The following is a 22,063-nucleotide window of genomic DNA, read 5'->3' as shown; positions in this document are numbered from 1 at the left end:
AGCTGCATGATTTTATTTTCAAGGGCAGAATAGGATGTGGAAGTGTCTAAGCAACTGACAAAACCAGTGGAGGTATGGAGCAAAGTAGGACAAAATCTAAATGTGAATATGCAGCTCCTAATAATAGAAAATACCCATTTCCACATGGTGGCTGTGGTTTATTCTCCTTTGGCCTTTCATTGGCCAGCAGACCTGAAACAGACCAGTAGTGGCCGAAACAGTGGAAGGTGTGGCAGTTGAGTGGGAGGATGGCCGCGCTAGGGTGGAGCGGAGATGTCCCCAGAAGTCTCCTGCAAGAACAAAACATCTTGTGTATTAGAATTAAACCAAGGACTCCTTTCATTTCTCCTTCCCTTTGCTCTACCTGGATAGGAGAGAAGCTGGGCAGGTAAGACTAGCTGACCAGGCACATGGCTAGGAGTGGTAGTACAGCTGTGATCTGCTGCAGGGAGAATCTGCCTCCCCTCCTGCCACTACCACTCCTCACTCTTGGGTTGGTTCCTGTCTTCATACATCTGGCAACCACAGTCCAGGAATTTACTGGTTAATATGGTGAAAATACAGTCTTGATGATGAGATATGTGTTTTACTATTGTGTTTTAATTGTTAGAATTGAGGACTAGTTGTATCTTTGTAAAGCTCTTGGGTGTTTATTTTAACAAACTTTTATTGGTTTGTTTGTTGCCAGTTCTGGGGCTTGAACTCAGGGCCTGGGCACTCTACCACTAGGTTATACTCTCAGCCCTTTAACAAACTTTTATGTAAGGTGTTATGTATGTGTGCATTTTGCCGGGAGTTTGGCCTAGTGATGGAGTGCTTCCTGGCATGCCTGAAGACCTGGGTTTGATTCCTCGGTACCACATATACAGAAAAAGCTGGAAGTGGTGCTGTGGCTGAAGTTGTAGAGCTCTAACCCTGAGGAAAGCCCAAGGACAGTGCGTAGGCCCTCAGTTCATGCCCCAGGACTGCCCCCCCCAAAAAGTATGTATTATATTGCAATGTGTGTGGGGTTGATGATAGCCTCACCAAATATAGGATAGAGTCTTGTAGGTATGGGTATGGACTACTGACTCTTAACGAAGCAGTTACTCAGAGAGGGGTAAGCAGGTGGTTTGAATGCTGGGTATAATATGAAGAGTAAATAAAACAGGTAAGTAAAGGGTTTGTCATGTGGAGTATAAGATGCGCCTAATATCTGACAAATACGTAACAAAAATGATTTCTTGTTTCAGATATGATCCAGAGGGTTCATTTGCGGGGCTCTTTCCAGGTGACTCGGGCAGCGTGGGAACATATGAAGAAACAGAAATATGGAAGGTGGGAGGCCACAGGTGTTCCGTGTGCTTGCTCTGTGCAGAGTGCTAGGAAGTGTGGGGGAAGCACCCTCAGCTATGCTGACGTGTGTGTGTGTGTGTGTGTGTGTGGATAGGAACTGGAACTGTTTGATCTAATACTTTGTGCTGAAATGTTAACTTACTTGTTGCCAGTTTATGTTCCTCATGGGTTTTGAACGTATGTTATGATCTTCAAATTTATTTGGCTCTGACCAGAATTCTTTTTAAATAGTTCCATTGTTATAGTTGAGTTTTAGAGATTATTTTCACACCAGTTGTATTATTCTGGGTGTACGAATGACCGTGCTTGTGCTGGTGATGTTCTCAGAACATGGAAGATGCTGCTGTGATCCTCTTCTTTCAGGATCATTATGACTTCATCCGCTTCAGGAATATACGGCAACTTTGGCCAGGCAAATTACAGTGCCGCTAAGCTCGGCATCCTGGGCCTGGCAAATACGCTTGCTATTGAAGGCAAGAAGAGCAACATCCACTGTAACACCATTGCCCCGAACGCCGGGTCCCGCATGACGCAGACTGTCATGCCAGAAGGTAGGAGGCACTGCAAAAGTACTTGGTTGTTTTCTCTCTTCTTTTTTTACTGGTCCTGGGGCTTGAACTCAGGACCTGGGCACTGTCTTTTGGCACTTTGGCTCAAGGCTAGTGCTCTGCCACTTGAGCCACAGCACCACTTCTTGCCTTTTCTGTGTATGTGGTATCAGGGAATCAAATCCAGGGCTTTGTCCATGCTAGGCAAACACTCTGCCACTGGGCTGTGTTCCTGGCCCCAGTTTCAGAACATTTTATGCAATTTGTGCTATTGCAAAAGCCTCTAGAAGCACAACAGAAGTGTTAAAAAAGTAATTAGAACACAGTAAATTTTAATTTTTAATTGCATAGATATACACATGGTTCTCCCCCCCTCCCGACCTTCTTATTCTGTTGTTCTAGCAGGGCTTGAATATAGGGTCTCACAAACATGAAGGAAGACAGACCTCACATGAGTCATGCCTCCCACCCCAATCCATATTTTTTTTTTTTTTGCCAGTGCTAGACTTGAGCTCAGGGCCTGAGCACTGTCCTTGGACTTTCTCAAGGTTAGAGCTCTACCACTTGAGCCTCAGCACCACTTCCGGCTTTTTTCTATGTATGTGGTACCGAGGAATCAAACCCGGGCCTTTGTGCATGCTAGGCAAGCACTCTGCCACTAGGACAAACTCCTGGCCCCCAATCCATATTTTTTATAGAATGAGGTAATTTTATTCTTGTCTTTTATAATAATTATAAAGTAATTGAGCAGATAATTACAAAATGTAAAATATGTAATATGTGTAAAATACAATGCATATTATAGATATGTATTTTTAGAGCAATTTTTGCTGTATGGAAGAATTGGAAAGACAGTTTTCATATACTTCTCCTTACCCACTGTCTCTTGCTAAAAAATCCTGTGTGTGTGTGTTACGAATGGTGAACTCGTATTGATAAATACTATTAGCTGAAGTTAATAGCTTACACGAGGGTCATTCTGCCGTATAGCTGTCAAACCTTTCATAAACATGTTATCCAGTCTTACTGCATCATACAGAAGAGTTCACTGTCCTTTGAAGGTCCTTGAGCTTCGCTTATTCTCTCCCTTTCTTCAGCTGCCTTTGGGGTGGAAGGTCATTTCTGCTATCATTCAACAGTGATTGTGCTGGAGTACAGAACAGCTGTTTATTCTCTTACCTACTGGGTAACATCTTGATAGCTTTTAATGTTTGGTAATTGAGAATAAAGCAGCTATAAACCTTCATGTGAAACTTTCCTGTGTATGTGTCTGTGTGTATATGCATACGTGTGCATATGTGTGCATGTTTGTGTTCTAGGAGTAGGACTGGAATTCAGGGTCTGGGCACTATTCCTTGGTCTTTTCACTCAAGGATGGGACTCTGCTGTGGAGCCATTGCTCCACTTTTGCCTTGCCACAAGCAACCAGAATTCACTGAACAATCTGAACTTGATGTCCACTGGAGCTGGGCACCAGTATCTCAAGCGTGCACTCCTAGCTACACAGGAAGCTGAGCTCTGAGCATCAGGTTAGAAGCCAGCCTAGGCAGGGTGGTCTATGAGACTTGTGTCTTCAGCTAACCACCGACAAGCCAGTACTTAAAAGGAAAAGCATTTCAAGGAAAAACAGGAGAGTAAACGGGTGCTATTTGGGAAGAGGACAGGCCTAGTTAGGAGGGATTAGGGGACAAGAAGCGGCAGTGGGTGAACAATCAAGTCTGCTACAAACATTTGTGGAAAATGTCATAAGAAGCCCATCATCTGGTATAATTAATATGTACTGATAAAAGGGGGAAAAGGTTAAAAGAAACTGAGATCAAAGCTAACTATTGTATAACAAAAATTAAGACCCATAAAGGGGTATGGCAATATAAATGTCCTAAACTAAAAGGAAATGAGCTATACCCGTTTATGACATTTTCAATAAATGTCTGTAACAGACTTGATTGTTCACCCCTTACCCTGTCTATCCCCCAACTCCTGGAACTTGGCCTGTCCTCTTCCTTGACGTTTTTATTCTTCATGTGAGAATCCTTCTGGATCTGGCTCATTTAGAGTTTCCTAACCTTGATGCGAGTAGGGAAATTCTGTTCTTAACCCAGGTGCTGAAGGTTGAACTGTGGACATTCTGCAAGCTAGGCCAGTGCTCTAATGCACTCCATCCACTTCCCTCAGCACAGACAGTAAAGCTTTTCATACCCACTTGTTCTAAGATGTCCACAGTGGAGAAAGTTCCCAGATACAAAGTAGAGTTAACCAAGACTTTCTACAGCCACACAAAATGGGAGGGAATGTAAATATGAAAGCAGAGAGGAAACTAAAGGAATGCTTTCACATGACGTTAGTGCTGGCATGGGAAGAGGCATGCGAAACAGAGGTATTTTCCTGGGTGGCCTATCTTCATTCCTTCTTTTTCCTTACCTAGGATAACAGATGCTTAGACTTTATAGGTATCTTCATTTTACATTCAGTATGTAGCTTAGTAAGTAGTGTGAATATTTGAAACCGTGTATACAAACGAGGACTTACAGGACTGTACGTGCATCTTTGTAACAAAGTAAAGTGTTTCTGGAGAGGACAGTGCTTCCTGGGCTCAGACTAGGGAGCAGAACTGTGTGCAATATGCACAGTTACATTTGCCATGCCAGAATTTTTTTTTGTTGTCGTTGTGGGGTTTGAACTCTGGGCCTGGGCGCTGTCCCTGAGCTCAAGGCTAGCGCCCTACCCCTGGAACTATAGCGCCACTTCCGGTTTTTTAGTGGTTAATTGGAGATTAAGAGTCTGAGTCTTTAGTGCCTAGGCTGGCTTTGAACTGTGATCCTCAGATCTCAGCCTCCTGAGTAGCTAGGATTATAGGTGTGAGCTACTGCACTGGGCCAGAATTAGATTTTTATTCTGTAAAAACATTTCCTATTTGTGTGATCCTTTGGCCAGAGTGAGGCATGAAAGGCACCAGAAGAACGGTTGAATCTCTGTTGGGCCTTCAACCACCTGGCGACACAGGCACTAAGGCATTTCGGTTACCAGCTTACTGATAAAGCCGGATCCTACGGACTGCAGTGACTGCTCCTGTACCCAAGGCGCTCACATGGCAGGGCCAGCCCTAACATGCAAATACTTCAGTGTCGTACCTTTCCTTTCTGTAAGCATCTCCCAAAAAAGGTTGTAGTAGAAAAGAGCTGTCCATTCTTATTAAAGAGCGTGGAGAGGACAATAGTACTGAGAGGGCGTGGCATCTGAGATTCTCACATAAATGGTTTTTGCTCACTAGCTCTGACTTTCAAGCTGTGACTTTTTTGTCCTGGGTAGTAAGTATGTAATCCATCATGATGAGCAAAGTCTGATGCCTACTACGATAGAGCCCGAGTGCACTTTAGGTGTGTTTCAGTTGGCACAGAGAAGTTCTGAACACCTTCACTATCGGTCACACAAAATTTTATTCCTACTTACCTTTGAATTTCAGACAGTAAAATGTTACTGAAGCTTGTACAGTTTCTTATTTTAACTTTCTTGCCTTTATTTCAGATCTTGTGGAAGCCTTAAAGCCAGATTATGTGGCACCCTTGGTCCTTTGGCTTTGTCATGAGAGTTGTGAGGAAAATGGTGGATTATTTGAGGTATTTTGAAATTTCCTATTTCCTGCTAAAGACCATCTGTGTCATTAAGTGTAAAAATAAAAATATGATTTTGTTTTCCAAATGCCTACATTTGGAAAAGTCTATTTTTTAGCAAAATTTGTTGTATATATGCATTTTTTTCATTTTGTTTTGTTTTTGAGACAGGTCTAGCTGGCCTTGAAGTCTGAGTCAGCTTCCTTAGTGCTGAAATTATAGGCATTTACCACCACACCTGTCTTATATATTCTTAAACAGTATGTTTATTGTATCAGAAACAAGCATCAAGCTGGCACATATTTGTAATTCCAGCTCTTAGGAGATGAAGGTAGGAGGCCAGGTTTTTACATAATAAGACCCTGTTTCAAAAAAAAAACCAAAATAAACAACCCATCAAAACTGGGCACTGGTGGCTGACTCCATTCTACAATGCCTTAAATTTTTCTTTTTTCTTTGACCAGTTCTGAGGCTTGAGTTCAGGGTCTGAGCACTGTCCTTGAGCTTTCTCAAGGCCTAGAGCTCTACCACTTGAGCCACAGCACCACTTCTGGCTTCTTCTATGTATGTGGTACCAAGGAATCGAACCCAAGTCTTTGTGCATGCTAGGCTAGCACTCTACCACTAGATCAAACTCCCAGCCCCCAAACCTTAAATTTTTGTGATAAAAACACTATCCATACATAGTCACACCATCCAGTGAAATCCATTGTTCACTTTTAAAGCCAATTTATGTATTTCTGCTTACTTGTGTTTAGTCTTTTTCTTGTAGTTAGATGTGTTATACATTAGAACTTTTCTGCATCTCTGACCCTTTATTCTATGGATAAGCCTGCTGTGTGAAGAAAACTCTGGAAACCTATGTATTTCCTGGAGTTCTTTATTTTACAAAACAGAATAATGCAATAATATCAAGCCATCTGCAATTTGGAATTTTTACACGTTAAGGAGTTAAAAAGTACTTACATTAAGCCATTGTATTTATTTAGTGTGTGAAAATCTATTTTCTGAAAATTTCAAGTATTGTATTTTTTTCTTTTTCCTTTTTTTTTTTTTTTGGCCAATCCTGGGGCTTGAACTCAGATTCTGAGCTCTATCCTTGGGGTCTGTCAAGGCTAGAGCCTTTCCACTTGAGCCATAGTACAACTTCCAGCTTTTTCTATGTATATGGTACCAAGGAATCGAACCCAGGTCTTCATGCATGCTAGGCAAGCACTCTATCACTAGGCCAAACTCCTGGCCAATACACATGTATTTTTATTTCCATCTATTCATTTGTCAGAGGTATATATTAAACAAAGTCATTATTTTTAAATGTGCATTTTATAACCAACACATTTAGTATCATGTGGCAAATTGAGTTTTATATTCTTTTACTTTTTTTTTGTTTTTTGTGTACTGATATTGGGGCTTGAATGCTGTTCCTCAGCTTGTTTCTCAAGGCTAGTGCTCTACTACTTGAATCATAGCTCCACTGTCTGCTTTTTGCTGGTTAACTGGAGATAAAAGTCTCACAGACTTTCCTGCCAGGGCTGGCTTTGAACCACAGTCTTAATGTCTCAGACTCTTGAATAGCTAGGATTATAGATGTGAGCCACCAGTGCCTGGCTTTCTTGTACTGTGTTGTGAAAGGAAAATTCAGCGTTGATGGTGGATAACATATAGTAAGAGGTATGTAATAGCCTGACAAACTTGTCACTCCATTTGCCAAGTATGGTAGATCCTTAGGGTAGAAAATACAGATTCTTTGGTTCAGCTAGAGTGGTTGTTTCTAGTACCAGGAGCACATAGTTTGTTAAGTCATTCCCCAAATATGATAAAGATGTTGCTTCCTTAACCTGTGATGGAGAATGATGCTAATTCTTCTACTCTTAACTGCCTTGAGGCTGACTGGGTATAGAGTGGGGCCTGGGTGTTGTCCCTGAGCTCTTCAGCTCAAGGCTACCACTCTACCCCTGGAGCCACAGTGCCACTTCCAGTTTTCTAGAGGTTAATTGGTGATAAGAGTCTCACGCACTTTAGTGCCAGGTCTGGCTTTGTACTGCGGTCTTCAGGTCTCAGCCTCCTGAGTAGCTAGGATTACAGGTGTGAGCCACTGCTCCCAGCTGGGACATGTTAATTTAAAGGTAAAAGGTTTTGAGAAGTCACACCTTTGGACATGGACCTGCTGAGATACTGTTTCTGTGGGTCCATAGGCAGTATGCACATATATATGTGAAATATGGATCTAGGGAGGTCAGATGCCTCCCTGGCATTGTACAGCTACTCTGCAGAACTTGGCCTTAGGTGGCTGTGTTGCTCTTCCCTACTGCATTGTGGTGGTCTAGAACTCCACCCTGACTGCGTGGACATGCAGTGTCATGGGCCCAGCCCATGGGCTTCTTCCCACTTCTTCTCTACATTAGCAGAGTTCCAGCAGGATGGCTGTCTGGTTTTTAAATTTTAAAAATTATGTTGGCAACTTTAGTAGGTGATTGATACATTTTCTCTCCTCTTTTCACTTAGGTTGGAGCAGGATGGATTGGAAAATGTAAGTCTCTGTTGTGGTTTTGGTTTGTGATGGGTTATTTCTCGGTCTTCAAATCTGTATATTCTTATTACTGGATAATAAGGGTCTTAGTGCCCATTCACTGGATGCAGTGCACGCGCGTGCACACACACTCTCACACATACACACACACACACACTTTGAATACTGCAAGAGCAACCCATGCTTTCCTGCAGGAACTTTCTGTCCAGTACCTGCTCTTACTCTTCTAGAGTCTCTCTTTGTGTTGATATCTACCTTCCAATGTCTCTGGTGTCCCACATGCATATTTTTTGCCGTTTCCCTGGAGAAGTGAGGGAGAGGAAGAGCTGCACTGTTGTTGAAAAGGGAGGATCTGCTTTAGATAGCAGAGCAGGCAAGGTGTCTCCTTTGTAAGGAGGCAGGCTGGACAGCATGCTGGGACAGAAATACAGTTGACGATGGGAGATGCGCCCTTTTCTCTAGTAGACCCGCGTTTAGCTTGAACACTGTCATCTCCCAAACCTTGTGAGCTCCACATTTGATGACTGCTTTACAGCATTTAAAAGTTTTCAGCTGGCTGCTGGTTATCAAAGTTAATCACACAGTCAGTTGTTACAGTTGCTATCACTGGAGGATATTGTACTTAGCATCAGTATTTTTAGGATTAGTACCTATTTCTTTAGTTGTTAAAGGACCTATGTTTTTCCAGCTTTAACGCACCTAAGTTAGGAATGTAGGTGTTGTAATAAAAGCTATATCTGGCTGTATAGTAGGACAGATGTAGAAGGAAGCATCATTGTCAAACTCCTGTCTGGCCATTAAGTTTAGAATAAAGTTACTGGAGATTACTTACTCTTGTGGGTTTAAGAAAAGAAGACGTTAAAAATTCTAATGAAACTAAGAAGCAGTGGTGTGTGTGTGTGTGTGTGTGTGTGTGTGTGTGTGTGTGTGTGTGTGTGTGTGTGTGTATGTGTATGACTGCAGTATGGATGTCTTCTGAATGGGCAGAAGAGGGGAGCATTACTGTGCTACTCATAACACATTGCTGTCTTATTGACTGGAGTCTTTCCTCAGTTTGCTGCTCAGAAAAACTCCATTAACCTATTTTTTTTTTTGGTCAGTCCTAGGGCTTGAACTCAGGGCCTAGGCACTGTCCTTTCGCTTTCTCAAGGCTAGTGCTTTGCCACTTGAGCCACAGCACCACTTCTGGCTTTTTTTTGTGTGTATGTGGCACCAAGGAATCAAACCCTGGTCTTCGTGCATTCTAGGCAAGCACTCTACCATTAGGCCAAACTCCTGCTCCCAACTCCATTGATCTTTGTCTTAGAAATCTTTACCTCAGTGATCTGCGTTAGTCTTTTGGTGATTATTAAATTAATTCCACCTTTCAGATTCAGCTTAATGTGCTTCCTTTAGTAACAACTAGCATAGTCAGAAAAGACTTCCCTTTGGCTTCAAACATTTTTCTTGAAAAAATGAGCACTTAGCCAATGCCATTGACTGGCTCCCGCCTGTCATCCTAGCTACTCAGTAGGCTGAGATCTGAGGGTTGCAGTTCAAAGCCAGCCTGGGAAAGAGAGGCTATGAAACTCCCATCTCTAATTGACCTCTCAAAATCCGAAAGTGGTGCTGTGGTCCAAAGTGGTAGAGCACTAGCCTTGAAGGAATGAGTTCAGGGACAACGTCCAGGACCTGAGATCAAGCCCCATGATCAACAAAAAAGAAAAAAAAAAGATACTGTTCTAATAGTGTTGGCTTATTTTAGGGAAAATGTCTTTTAAAGTTTGTGGTAACGCCCCTTCTGCGTTAGAATCCTTTTTCTTGTGGTTAAACAGTTAATGGGCTCTGAGGCGGCCTTGTTGTTTGTCTTTGTGCACTCTCTTAACCTGCTGCCCAGTGTCCCAGCTCTGTTTCTGTAATTAGTGCGCTGGGAGCGGACTCTTGGAGCCATCGTAAGACAGAGGAACCAGCCAATGACCCCTGAGGCAGTCAAGGACAACTGGAAGAAGATCTGTGACTTCAGTGACGCCAGCAAGCCTCAGAGTATCCAAGGTGTGAGGCCAGGCCAGCCCGAGCCACAACCTCCCCTAGCTGTGATGACTTAGACCCTCTAGTCATCTGTAGTGTTTTCTGCTCAAGTAGGTCTTAGGACTGTCATACCCAAAGCATTTATAATAATATGCCCACTGCCAGTATTGTGCCTTTTGGATAGTCCAGATAGTCCTGTGGTGGGTTATGTGTTCTGGGGGATGGGTGCCACACAGTGCTTGTTCCTTGGTGCTAAATGGCTGCATTCTCCTGCTGATGGTATGGTGACTTCCTCTGAGGCAGAGTCTACCTTCCATGAATTTTTTGCTGCTTTACTTGAGGGAGATGTAACACACCATCTCAGGTGTTCTAGGCAAATACTCTTCCAGGGAGACACATCCCAGCCTATGTGTGATTCTTGTGTGTGTGGTGTCTGCAAGATGCTGAAGGATTCTGTAGGTGGCTCACATATCACCTATGGGAATAGAGGCCAAATAAAATTCACGGTATGTTTTCCTAGTATCACTCAGTTTGCAAAAGTTAAGATTTTTGAGAAAGACCAGTAGTCAGAGTCATTTTATAAAAAAGATTTTCTTCTTACTAGTAATTTTACCTTTAAAACACTGTAGAAACCAGGCATTGGTAGCTTACAGAGTGAAAGATACCGCTAATATTTGAACCATAGTTGTTGTTTTTTTTTTTTTGTTGTTGTTGTTTTTTGCCAGTCTTGGGCTTGGGCTCAGGGCCTGAGCACTGTCCTTGGACTTGCGCTCTACCACTTGAGCCTCAGCACCACTTCCGGCTTTTTTTTCTGTGGATGTGGTACTGAGGAATCGAACCCGGGTATTCGTGCATGCTAGACAATCTCTCTACCACTAGGCCAAACTCCCGGCCCCTGTTGTTGTTTTTTAATCCTGTGTTCTGTAGTTTTGACTTTCCAGAGCACTTAAGTCTAGTGTTTTCATTTTACCAATGATGGAACTAAATCCCAGAAAATCAAAACTAGCCAGCTCTTGCTAGTTTATGTACCTCTGAGTTCAATCTTTTGGCTTGTCCTAACGTGCTTTCTTTCAGTAGCCTGATAGGAATTGGGGATGGGGGTTGTGTGCAAGAGACCTCTTCATTGTTGTTACTTGGAGTGTAGGATGTATGGTCATGTCAGACATTGTGTGATAATGTTGGCATTCTTCATCCCAGGGTAGGGGTAATGTTGGAGAGAGAGGGGAAGGTTATGTGTCTCTACCAGACAGAAATTGCAGATGCATACAAAGTGTCCCACTTTACAGAGGTGTAAAATACCTCAGAGGTCTTGAAAAGCCGAGGCTCTTTGGAATCAGATTTTTGGAGGAGGGCATTAGACAGTATTTTATTTTCCACCGAAGAGATCTAGTTATTTTTTTCTGCTCCACAGTATGTCACACTCAGCTCAGGAGTCACGTTGGACGTGTATAGCAGCTGTTATGTAGCATATGGTAGGTTCTTCAGTCATATTTTAATTGTTTCATTTTTTATATTCCCCTTAACTGTAGAGTCAACAGGTGGCATTATTGAAGTTTTACATAAAGTAGACTCGGGAGGAGGAGTTTCGACAAACCGTACCAGTCACGCTGCGGCATCAGCGGCCACGTCTGGAGTTGTAAGTGTGAAGAAGCACAGCGCTCTTGTCCCCTGCACGGTGACTTGGCCTCCCTCTTTTCCTCTCCCTCCCTTCCTTCTTGATATAATCACTCTCCTTCCCTGATGGGTCCATAAAGGAAACACTGGTACAGAAGTTTAAATAGAGGGCTCATTCCAGTTATGATAGACTTTAAAATGAGCTGATTCTCATTTACAGGGGATTTATGACACTGGAGGCACATGAGGAAGTGACAGGTGAATTCTGAAAAGGTCCAGACATCCCTTACTCTTTTCCCTGTCCCTCTTCTCAGTACTTCTAGGCTTTCTGTAGCCCAATGAAGGGCTATCAGGAAAGGAGAGGAGGGCCACTGGGCAGGAGGTTCTAAGGTTCCTCCTGGTATGTGAGCAGGGGTCAGGCAATGGAAGGTGTCCTCCTCAGAAGCTGCCTTTGGTTTTCGGTGTGAGTGGAGGGAGGTGCTTGCAAGCTTTTCTGTATTTTTCCAAGGGATACTCTTGACTTGATAGTCTCTCTTTGGGGAATGATGGATCCAGTTAGTTGCTTTGGCTCAAGGCTGCCTCCTGAGCCACAGTGCCACTTCTGGTTTTCTAGTGGTTAATTGGAGATCGGAGTCTTATAGACTTTAGTGCTCAGGGTGGCTTTGAACTGAGATCCTCAGATCTTAGCTTCCTGAGTAGCTAGGGTTACAGTCATGAGCCACCACGCCCAATTTAAACATTGCATTTCTGAATAAAGAATGCATGATCCTTTCCATCAGCGTGTGCTTACCATTGTCTTTGTAATTATTATTGCTAATCATCTTTCAATCACTACTTTTCTAACTACTTGAAAAGAACATTGAATTTAGAATTTTTTTTTTTTCTGGCCAGTCCTAAGGCTTGAACTCAGAGCTTGGGCGCTATTCTTGGGCTTTCTCAAGGCTAGCGTTCTACCACTGAGCCACAGCACCATTTCTGGCTTTTTTTATGTATGTGATACCGAGGAATTGAACCTCGTTCTTGGTGCATGCTAAGCAAGCACTCTACCACTAGGCCAAACTTCCGGCCTGATTTTAGCAATTTTTTAAAAATTCTCTTTTCTTTAACTTCTTTCATTGGAAAGCTTCGACTTACTGAGTTTTAGAAATTTCTAACACGGTTGCAAATAAGCCTCTATTGTATCAAATACTGATAGGGTTATATATAGTATCAATTTTGTGAAATGTTAGTTTACTGTTTCCCACTTGTGTTTGATGAGGAATACATCCTAAGTCCCAAGAAATAAATCATTTGCTAAATTAGATTCTGGTGTTTTGTGACCCAAGAGAGTCATAGTGAGAAAGAAAACTGGGAATCTAATGGTTAATCTCAGTTTGGTTGGGTCAGTAACTGTTTTGGTGTAGGAAACACTTCAGGAGCTGCCATTGTGTTGTCATGTCATCTTGCTGGTTTTCTTTTTGGTGCTGGAAAGTGAACCTTTAAATGCTAAGCACAAACTCATCCTCTCCTACTGTTTCTTTTTTTTTTTTTTGAACCTTCTTTAAGAAATATAAAATGCCTTTTAGGCTTGTACTACTTCTTTTCTGACTTTGGCTTTTTGATAAAAGTGATAAAAACATTGGATGCCATTCTTTTGAAACCTAAGATGGGCTTTATTCAGTAACTAGGCATGACTCAACTGAAAGAAATCTTTTACCCAGTTACACAAAGGCCCTTCCTAGGAAGGAAGTTTTCATCAGGAGAGTCTAGCTGACAAGCAATTGAGCAGTGCTTTCCTAATCTCTTGGCAGTGAGTTTTATATAGCAATGTACTGTTCATAAGGTTCACTGAATTTTGAATTTTGGGGTGGCTAGTAGTTGCTGACTTAACATGACTTTCTACCATCTAAGGCAGGAAAGCTGAAAAAACAAATTGCAGCAATAAGCAAGCAAAAAAGTATTTGTTAATGAAGACTCTTTCTAGACATTGTCTAATTGGTTTTTGTTTAAAAAAACCCAAAGTTATGTTCTGTCACTGATTTTCTAGTCATATCTTTTTAAAAAATATACTGGGGCTGGGAGTTTGGCCTAGTGGTAGAGTGCTTGCCTAGCATGCACAAAGGCCCGGGTTCAATTCCTCGGTATCATATACATAGAAAAAAGCTGGAAGTGGTGCTGTGGCTCAAGTAGTAGAGCTCAAGCCTTGAGAAAAGTCCAAGGACAGTGCTCAGGCCCTAAGCTCAAGCCCCACGACTGGCAAAAAAAAAAAAAACCCAAAATAATTTTATTTTACTATTAAGGGATTGTACAGAAGGGTTGACACATCATATGACAGGTAATGAGAACTTTCCCCCACTCCCCAATCCGCTTCTCTCTCTCTGGACAGTGTCGCCTCTTCCTTTGCTTTCCCCCAGTTTTCTTTCCTGTCCCCGCCCACATCTTGATACATCTTTTTAATAGCTATGTAAACAGTTAATACTTTTGAAAAGTTAAGATTTCACAGGTTTGACAAAAAATATGAACCAGAAAATAATTTCTTACAACTTCTTTCAGGATAGCGCTATTGGCTATAAACTGCCTTCCTTTTCCACTGCTTATACCCAACTGGACACTATTATGTATGCTCTTGGAGTAGGAGCATCAGTCAGAGACCCAAAGGATTTGAAATTTGTTTATGAGAGAAACTCCGACTTTTCCTGTTTGCCTACCTTTGGAGTTATTTTAGCTCAGAAATCTTTGATGGATGGAGCATTGGCAGAGGTTCCTGGGCTTTCAGTCAACCTTATGAAGGTATGCTTGATAAAAACCTTTTATTTGGCCTTTCTTCTATTTCTTTAAGTGTTGATAAATGTCACACCTTATGTGTGTGTGTATGTGTTGTGTACACATGTCTTTTTTTTTTTTTTCTTATTGGTTGTGGGACTTCAACTCTGGGCCTGAGCGTTGACCCTGAGCTCTTCAGCTCAAGGCTACCACCCTACCCCTTGAGCCATAGCACCAGTTTTGGTTTTCTAGTAGTTAATTGGAGATAAAAGTCTTTGAGGTCTTTAGTGCCCAGGCTGGCTTTGAACCGTGATCCTCAGATCTCAGCCTCCTCAGCAGCTAGGATGACAGGCGTGAGCCACCACACCTGGCTTAGTTCTGGTTTTGAGACTAGCAGTAATTGTTGAACTCTAAAGCCATGAGCAGAGTTGTGACTTTTGATTGCATTGATTGAATCACTGCTAACCGCTGTCCCTTTTGAGTAGAGGAGAACTTAATCAGGGTATCGAATGAAGTTGGTGGAAGACCAGAATTATATGCTGGATATTTTACTGTTAGTTACCCTCCCATGTGACGCTCCTGTTCTTCTGTTTAGATAATGAAATGCAAACTATTTAAGCAAATATTAAAAACCTCTGTCAGAGTTGGAAATCATTTGTGGTAATGAGTGATAGTCAACTCTGAGTCTGAACCTCCATTTTTCCAACCCAGAGTTTCCAGTCTGTCTGACATAGAAAGTAGTCATTTATTTAATTTATTTTACTTTCTATATCTTTCTTTTCTTTCCTCCCTGTAGATTTGAGAAATTTTAGAGAGAAAAATGCCATGTATTGTTTTGCTTTGAAACCATGAGGTTAAATGTAGCTATTATAGTGTTCTTATCTATCTTTTGTAGATAAATTTTGATATATAAAGGACTGCGGGCATTGTGTGCTTTGAACATGATTTTAAGGCTCACCTTGATTGAGTCATTTCAGCTTGGCAGGTATTACCTGAAGTCGTCACACTGGCCTCTTATTTCTGTTCGTGGATAAGCTTACTGGAGGTCTGCCATGTTCTAGGCCCTGATGGAAGCACTTGGAATACAGCTGGGGTTTTTCTCTGGTGGAGACCCCAGTCCATTCTTACTGGCCAGCAAAGGTTCCTGAAGGCCAGGAAAGACCACAGAGGCATCTTCACTCTAAGAGGCTGTTGCCTTCAGGAGGAGGACTGATTATTTGTATCACACACCAGGGGAAGCCAAACTGAAGGCATGAACATGGATCATGCCAAGTGAGGACTATCCTCACAGAATTGTTAATGAAATTTATTTTTTACTGACACAGGTTCTTCATGGAGAGCAATACTTGGAGTTATATAAACCACTTCCTAGAGAAGGTGAGTTTTTCACACTATTCTCTATACCATAACTTTATTTTCTGATAATCTTCCCAAGTGGCATTGTATTAAATTGGTAGAGAGTAACCCAGCCAGACGTATCAGAGGTTTCTGTGTGCAGAGAAACCAGTAGAGATGGAGGATAGCCACTTTAGTTACTCTAGAGATTGATGTTTACTGGCTGGGAGCATGGCCTAGTGGTAGAGTGCTTACCTAGCATGCATGAAGCCCTGGGTTCAATTCCTCAGTACCACATACACAGAAAAAACTGGAAGTGGTGCTGTGGCTTAAGTGGTAGAGTGCTAGCCTTGAGAAAGCCCAGTGACAGTGCATAAGTCTTAATCGTTAATAATCTTGCAATAAATTGTTCTAAGACAGCATCTTGTCTGTGTTGATATGTGTTATTAACCATAGGATGGATTGTTTCCGTATCTTCTAGACTTAGCTGTCGTTAGGTGGTGATGTTTCTTTATTCTTGAAGCTTAACGTGGATTTTATAAAGCAGGCAGTGTTGAAAGGTATGAAGCGGGTTTTCATTATGTTTTCTCCATTTTTTCTTTTGGAGACATTAAGACCCAGTTTACCTTCAAAACTTTTTTCTTATTTTCACTGTAATTTCATATATATTTGACTTGTTATTTCTTTGACCATATAAAGTAGTCAGATACAAATAGGAATATTCACTTATCGTTTCACATTATATTATGTCAAGGTCAACAAGAAGCTAGAATCTTCTTAATTTGTTCTTAAGCCTTTATACTTTGCTAGAAATTTTATGGGATTTTTCCCCCCTATTTCAGTATCTTTAAGTACACATTTTCAAACTGTTATCAGACACAGAGCTGTTACTAGAGATTATGCGTGCATCACCTGTGTGCAAGACACTACTTGGAAGGCACAGTATTGAGTGTCAGATGATTTTCTACCTTGCTGCATATCATAGCCACCCTAGTCATGAGCAGTGTGTGGAATCTGGACTCCGGCCTGGAGGCTGCATGGGCGTGCTCATGTATGCCCTCACGTTGGTGGCGTGGACTCTAGTGCTGCCAGCCCCGGGCTCTCTGGGATGCACTGTTGTAAGGAAAGGAAGAGCGTACTGGCTTCTGGCCTGAAGAATCCTAAAATATGAAGAGAGCAATGATAGCCACAGTGACAGGAATAGGAAGCCCCGAACACTCCTCTTTCTTCTTCCTCTGTATCCCTAATTCAGTGGCTACCACTACCCCTTGAGCCACAGTGCCACTTCTGGTTTTCTGGTGGTTAATTGAAGATAAGAGTTTCACGGACTTTCTTGCCCAAACTGGCTTTGAACCGTGATCCTCGGTTCTCACCCTCTTGAGTAGCTAGGATGACAGGCATGAGCCAGTGCGCCCAGCTTCAAGTCGGCTTCCTATAATTTATTTTGCTCCTGTCTGTTCATGTTCATTAAAGTTTACTCTCTAGTAAATGTGAACGTTCAAAATCTGAGAACCATATCATTTAGAACCTTTTTTAGATTGTCCAAAGCCAGACCAAATGCCTCCTGATTATCTCCTGTGCACAAAGTCCACACACACAGACACACCGCTGATGGGACTGATGCCAGCACGTCTCCCTGGCTCCTCGTCAGCCACAGGGCACCGTGGAATAAAACAAGCCGGGGAGAAAGAAATCTGGCAGCAATGTTGTATGTCCTGTCCCCGAGCCAGAACACATCAAATCTAGACTATGCCACTCTTTAGATTTTTCTTAGTTGGAGTTTGTTCTTTGTAATGCTTCTCTGATGTCCTTCTGTATAGACTTCTCACAGGGTATCATAAGTGCAGAGTGTATTGTTTCATCTGGGAAGTAGGTGATAAAAAATTTTCAACTTTGAGTTTCTTACAGAGACTATGTGATCATCAAATAGTAACATATTGATTTTTATTTTAGGAAAATTAAGATGTGAAGCAGTTATTGCTGATGTCCTGGATAAAGGATCTGGCCTTGTGATTCTCTTGGATGGTAACTATAGTTCTTAAGCTAGAATTATTAGATTGACACGCTTTATATGTAATGTAACACTTCACCACAGAAATGAGCACGTTCATCTTTATGTTCTAATTTGAACTTTGATGCTTTTTCTTCTGTAGAGTACTAGGGCTCGACCTGAGGCTCCTGTGGTCTTGCTTGATTGGCTTTTCTGCTCAAAGCTGGTACTCCTATCAGTGCATCCACACTTTCATGTCTGCTCCCCCCCCCCCCGGGGTGATAGATGGTTTAAAAAAAAAAAAAAAGCTAGGGTCAGGAGCGTGGTCTAGTGGTAGAGTGTTTACCTAGCATGCACAAAACCTGGGTTCAATTTCCTAGGTACAACATACACAGAAAAAGCTGAAAGTGGTGCTGTGGCCTTGAGAAAGCTCAAGGACAGTGCCCAGGCCCTGAGTTCAAGCCCCAGGACTGGCAAAAAAAAAAAGTAAGGCAAGTTCTTTGAGCATACTCATAAAGCATACACTTTTATGAGGTGAACTCATAAAGTTCACCTTTACATACTCAGAAGCAACTGCATTTCAAGCTGCATTTTAATTTTCTTGAGCTGCAGCAATAAGAGTGCAGTGGGAGTCTGTGCACCAAGCCTCACTTCTGGTCCTTGCCTTAAGTTTTAATAATGTATTGATATTTCTCAGGGCTTTTAAAATTTAGGTGTATTCTTCTTTTGCTCCTTTCCTCCCTCTTTTTTCTCTTTTTTTCTCCTTTTCTCCTTCTTAGAGTATGTTTTCCTACCTTTCATTCTAGAGGTTGGCCAACATTCTCCAGTTGTCCCTTAGTCAGGGCCCTGTTTACCCAATGACAGCCTGCTGCATCCTTCCTTCTTTGAGTTACTTGACTTCACTGAGTTATAACCTGGTCACTGGCTACCATGGACATGTAATAGTAATTATAGTGTAGATGAAATTAGGAATATTATCTGTAGATGAGAAACTTTAACTTTATTTGTATTTACTTTTAACCAACTTTGCTGCTTCTCAATTGGTTTTTCTTTTTGAGTAACTGATACTTTTAAGAATAGTTTTAGTTTAACCATAATATTGAACAGAAAATACAGGGAGTTCTTCTTTGCCCCTATCTCTCCGCTGTTTATATCCTGGGACAGTGGCCTTTGCTGACACAGAATTAGCACTCACGGTTAGTCTACCCTGGGCTTATTCTTGCTTCTTCTTTTTTTTTTTTTTTGTCCTTAGTGGGACTTGAACTCTGGGCCTGGGTGCTGTCCCTGAGCTCTTCAGCTCAAGGCTACTGCCCTACCCCCACAGCCACAGAACCACTTCTGGTTTTCTAGTGGTTAATTGAAGATAAGAGTGTCACCATCTTCAGTGCCCAGGGTGGCTTTGAACCTTGATCCTCAGATCTCAGCCTCCTGAGCAGCTAGGATTACAGGTGTGAGCCACCTTACCCAGTTCACTCTTGGTTCTTGAGGAGTACCATGAAATAGATCCATCAATAGATTATGACTTAGAGTAATTTCAATGGGGGAGTCCTCAATTTTGCCTGTTGACCTTCCCCTCCCAACTACTTTGGCAACTACTATACATTTCTCTGTCTTGATGGTTTAAAATTTGTAAGTAATGATTGCCTTAATTTCTCGTGTAGTCTCCAGTGTACAATTCAAAGTCACATTTGAAGTGTTTGAACTAGATATAAAGCAGATAATAGTAATTAGATTAGTAGAGGGACGGCTTGGCCATCTTTGCTCGTTTGCTGACTTGCTAGCTCAGTAAGTCATTGCTGACTTACTCATTTAGCTGCTCTTTTTGTGCACTGTTCTGGTTGCTGAGGCTTCACTGGTGAAGAGCCTTGGCTGGGCACTCCTTTGTCCCATCCTGCTCTCTTCTACACTGTGCTCTTATCCAGGGCTTTGGCGCAGAGCATTTAGGAAGCTTGAGTGGGCTCTCTTGCATTTTCTGAGGTGTTTATGGTCGAAAAAAAGAGAAATATCTGTCATTTGGGATGGTCCTAGAAAAGAAAGGATTTGTGAAGCTCTTCTTTCTGCCATCCAAAAATGGCTGATTAAAGCATTGAAATGTGTTGGGTTCTTTGTAATTTATAGACCCTTTCAGTAGCTGATTTGTGTAAAGGTAGGTTAACTAGCTTGGTTTTTTATAAATCCCCTCTCCCCCTCTATTTTGTAGTGTATTCTTATTTGGAGAAGGAGCTTATCTGCTATAATCAGTTCACTGTCTTTGTGGTTGGCTCTGGAGGCTTTGGTGGTAAACAGACATCAAAAAAAGCCAAGGTAAGGTTTGGCTTTTAAAATACCTACTATTCGTGCATCTTTATAATGATTTAATACTTTGTGTGCAATGCATAAGAAATCAGGATAATAATGTTAGTATCTGGTTAAACATTTATCTTTTTTTTTTTTTTTGCCTGTCCTGGGCCTGAGCTCAGGGCCTGAGCACTGTTCTTTGGCTTTGTCAAGCCTAGCATTTTACCACTTGAGCCACAGTGCCCCTTCTGGCTTTTCTTCTACATATCTACGTACGTGGTATTGAGGAATCGAACCCAGGTCTTTAGGCATGCAAGGCAAGCACTCTACCCGTAGGCCAACTTTTTTTTTTTTTTTTTTTTTTGGTGCCTGTCCTGGGCCTTGAACTCAGGGTCCGAGTACTCTGTCCTTGGACACATTTTGCTTAAGGCTAATGCTCTGTCACTTGAGCCACAGTGCCACTTCCAGTTTTTTCTGTGTATGTGGTACCGAGGAATTGAACCCAGGGCTTCTTGCATGCTAGGCAAGCACTCCACCACTAGGCAACACTCCCAGCCCCCAGCATTTATCATTTTAAAGTGTAGATATTGTGTTGCTCTTCTACTCGTTCATTATTATTGTAAATAGCTATAATCTGTAATTATTCTACATTAAAAACCAGAAGTCCTCTCCAGCTGTTTTGGTGGCTGTTCCTAAACTTCCATCTGCCCTTCCCAGTTGCTAATGCATACTGTTCCATTTCATTCTTCTACAAGATTGACTTAGTACTTTTAAGTGGTATGTGTTTGTCTTACTTCAGTTAACATAACAGTCTCTTGTTTGATTCATGTCACTGCAAATAACAACAAGATTTCTTTTTCTTGCTTCCCCCCCCCCCCCAGTCCTGGGCCTTGAACTCAGGGCCTGGCACTGACTCTGAGCTTCTTTTGTTCAAAGCTAGCACTTGAGCCACAGCACCACTTCTGATTTTTTCTGTGTATGTGATCCTGAGAAATTGAAGTCAGGGCTTCGTGCATGCTAGGCAAGCACTCTACCACTAAGCCCCCTTCCTAGCCCCTCATTTTTTTTTTTAAATAGAAGAATATTCCATTGTGCCTGTGGATTGTATTTGATGGTCACACCATGTGTTCTTGCCTGGTTGCTGATGCCACATCATGGTGATGCCATGTTGTCTGTTATGTTAGTGAAACTTAGCGCCACACACTTCTGTGGCTGTGGCTAATTGGTCTTGTGTAGTAAGGGGTACTATAAACATTTAAAAGATAATCAAGTGACATGTAGTTCCCAACTATCAGTGCTCCAGACCTTGGAGAATCTGCAGTTACACAGCAAACAACAAGCCCTGCAAACTATACTTCATGCAGCTGAAACACAGGGATGCATTTCCTGTGAGACTTGGAAATTAGAAGCCTCGTGTCTGCTTCAGAAGGAATGTCTTCCCCAAGATCTGTTATCACTATGGGATTTTTTTATTTTGGAGGGGGGAGAGGGAGGGGAAGAGTTTTTAAGTACAAATTTGATAAAATATCTAAGCTTGGCATTAATAATGAAAAATTACTGTTTAAGAATTCTCTTAATGCATGCTCTGTAAGAAAAAAATCTGGCTTTATAGAAGAAAATTTATATAGTGGAAAAAACAAATTTGTTTCTATTATAAAACGTTGAAAAGTAGATGTTAACTGTCTGAATAGAATTCAATCCACTGAGGATATTTTCATGAGTAAACTTCGGTGTAAATCAGTTACAAATTTTCTGATTGTTGCTTTTGACATGTTCGTAAATTTTCATTAGTATTTTTATTTATTGGCATTAAGAGGTCGTGATAATTCAGGACATTTTGGTGACCAGATTTGAAATATTTCATTTTGTTTACTGGTAATTAATACATAAGGATAGTAAAAGGTCCTCTTTAAAGGCTGACTCAATTTACATTGTATATTCTTAGTGTTGTCCTGCTCATGGAAACAAACGATGCTTTCTCTCCTTTGTGATATGAAGACTGGGTCTGATTATAAAACTCCTTACATTAGAAAGAATGTAGTTCACTTGAAACTAGGAGTTTTCTTTAGAATGT

General features: G+C 41.7%; 1 protein-coding gene across 1 annotated transcript in view; it reads left to right on the top strand.

The window, feature by feature from the left end:
* The window catches only part of Hsd17b4 (hydroxysteroid 17-beta dehydrogenase 4), a 53,417-nt gene that overhangs the window by 13,303 nt on the left and 18,051 nt on the right, over positions 1-22,063 (top strand). The window contains exons 7-16 of the mRNA XM_090325463.1: positions 1,233-1,317; positions 1,699-1,886; positions 5,409-5,500; positions 8,000-8,024; positions 9,927-10,055; positions 11,561-11,667; positions 14,178-14,414; positions 15,713-15,764; positions 17,676-17,747; positions 19,913-20,016. Coding sequence (XP_090181589.1) covers positions 1,233-1,317; positions 1,699-1,886; positions 5,409-5,500; positions 8,000-8,024; positions 9,927-10,055; positions 11,561-11,667; positions 14,178-14,414; positions 15,713-15,764; positions 17,676-17,747; positions 19,913-20,016 — 1,091 coding nt within the window. The remainder of the gene's footprint in view (positions 1-1,232; positions 1,318-1,698; positions 1,887-5,408; positions 5,501-7,999; positions 8,025-9,926; positions 10,056-11,560; positions 11,668-14,177; positions 14,415-15,712; positions 15,765-17,675; positions 17,748-19,912; positions 20,017-22,063) is intronic.

Source organism: Megascapheus bottae, chromosome 38, assembly GCF_031878675.1.
Source record: "Megascapheus bottae isolate mThoBot1 chromosome 38, mThoBot2.hap1, whole genome shotgun sequence".
NCBI classification, from domain to species: domain Eukaryota; kingdom Metazoa; phylum Chordata; class Mammalia; order Rodentia; family Geomyidae; genus Megascapheus; species Megascapheus bottae.
The sequence above is the reverse complement of the archived record's forward strand: the minus strand, read 5'-3'. Positions and strand labels throughout refer to the sequence as shown.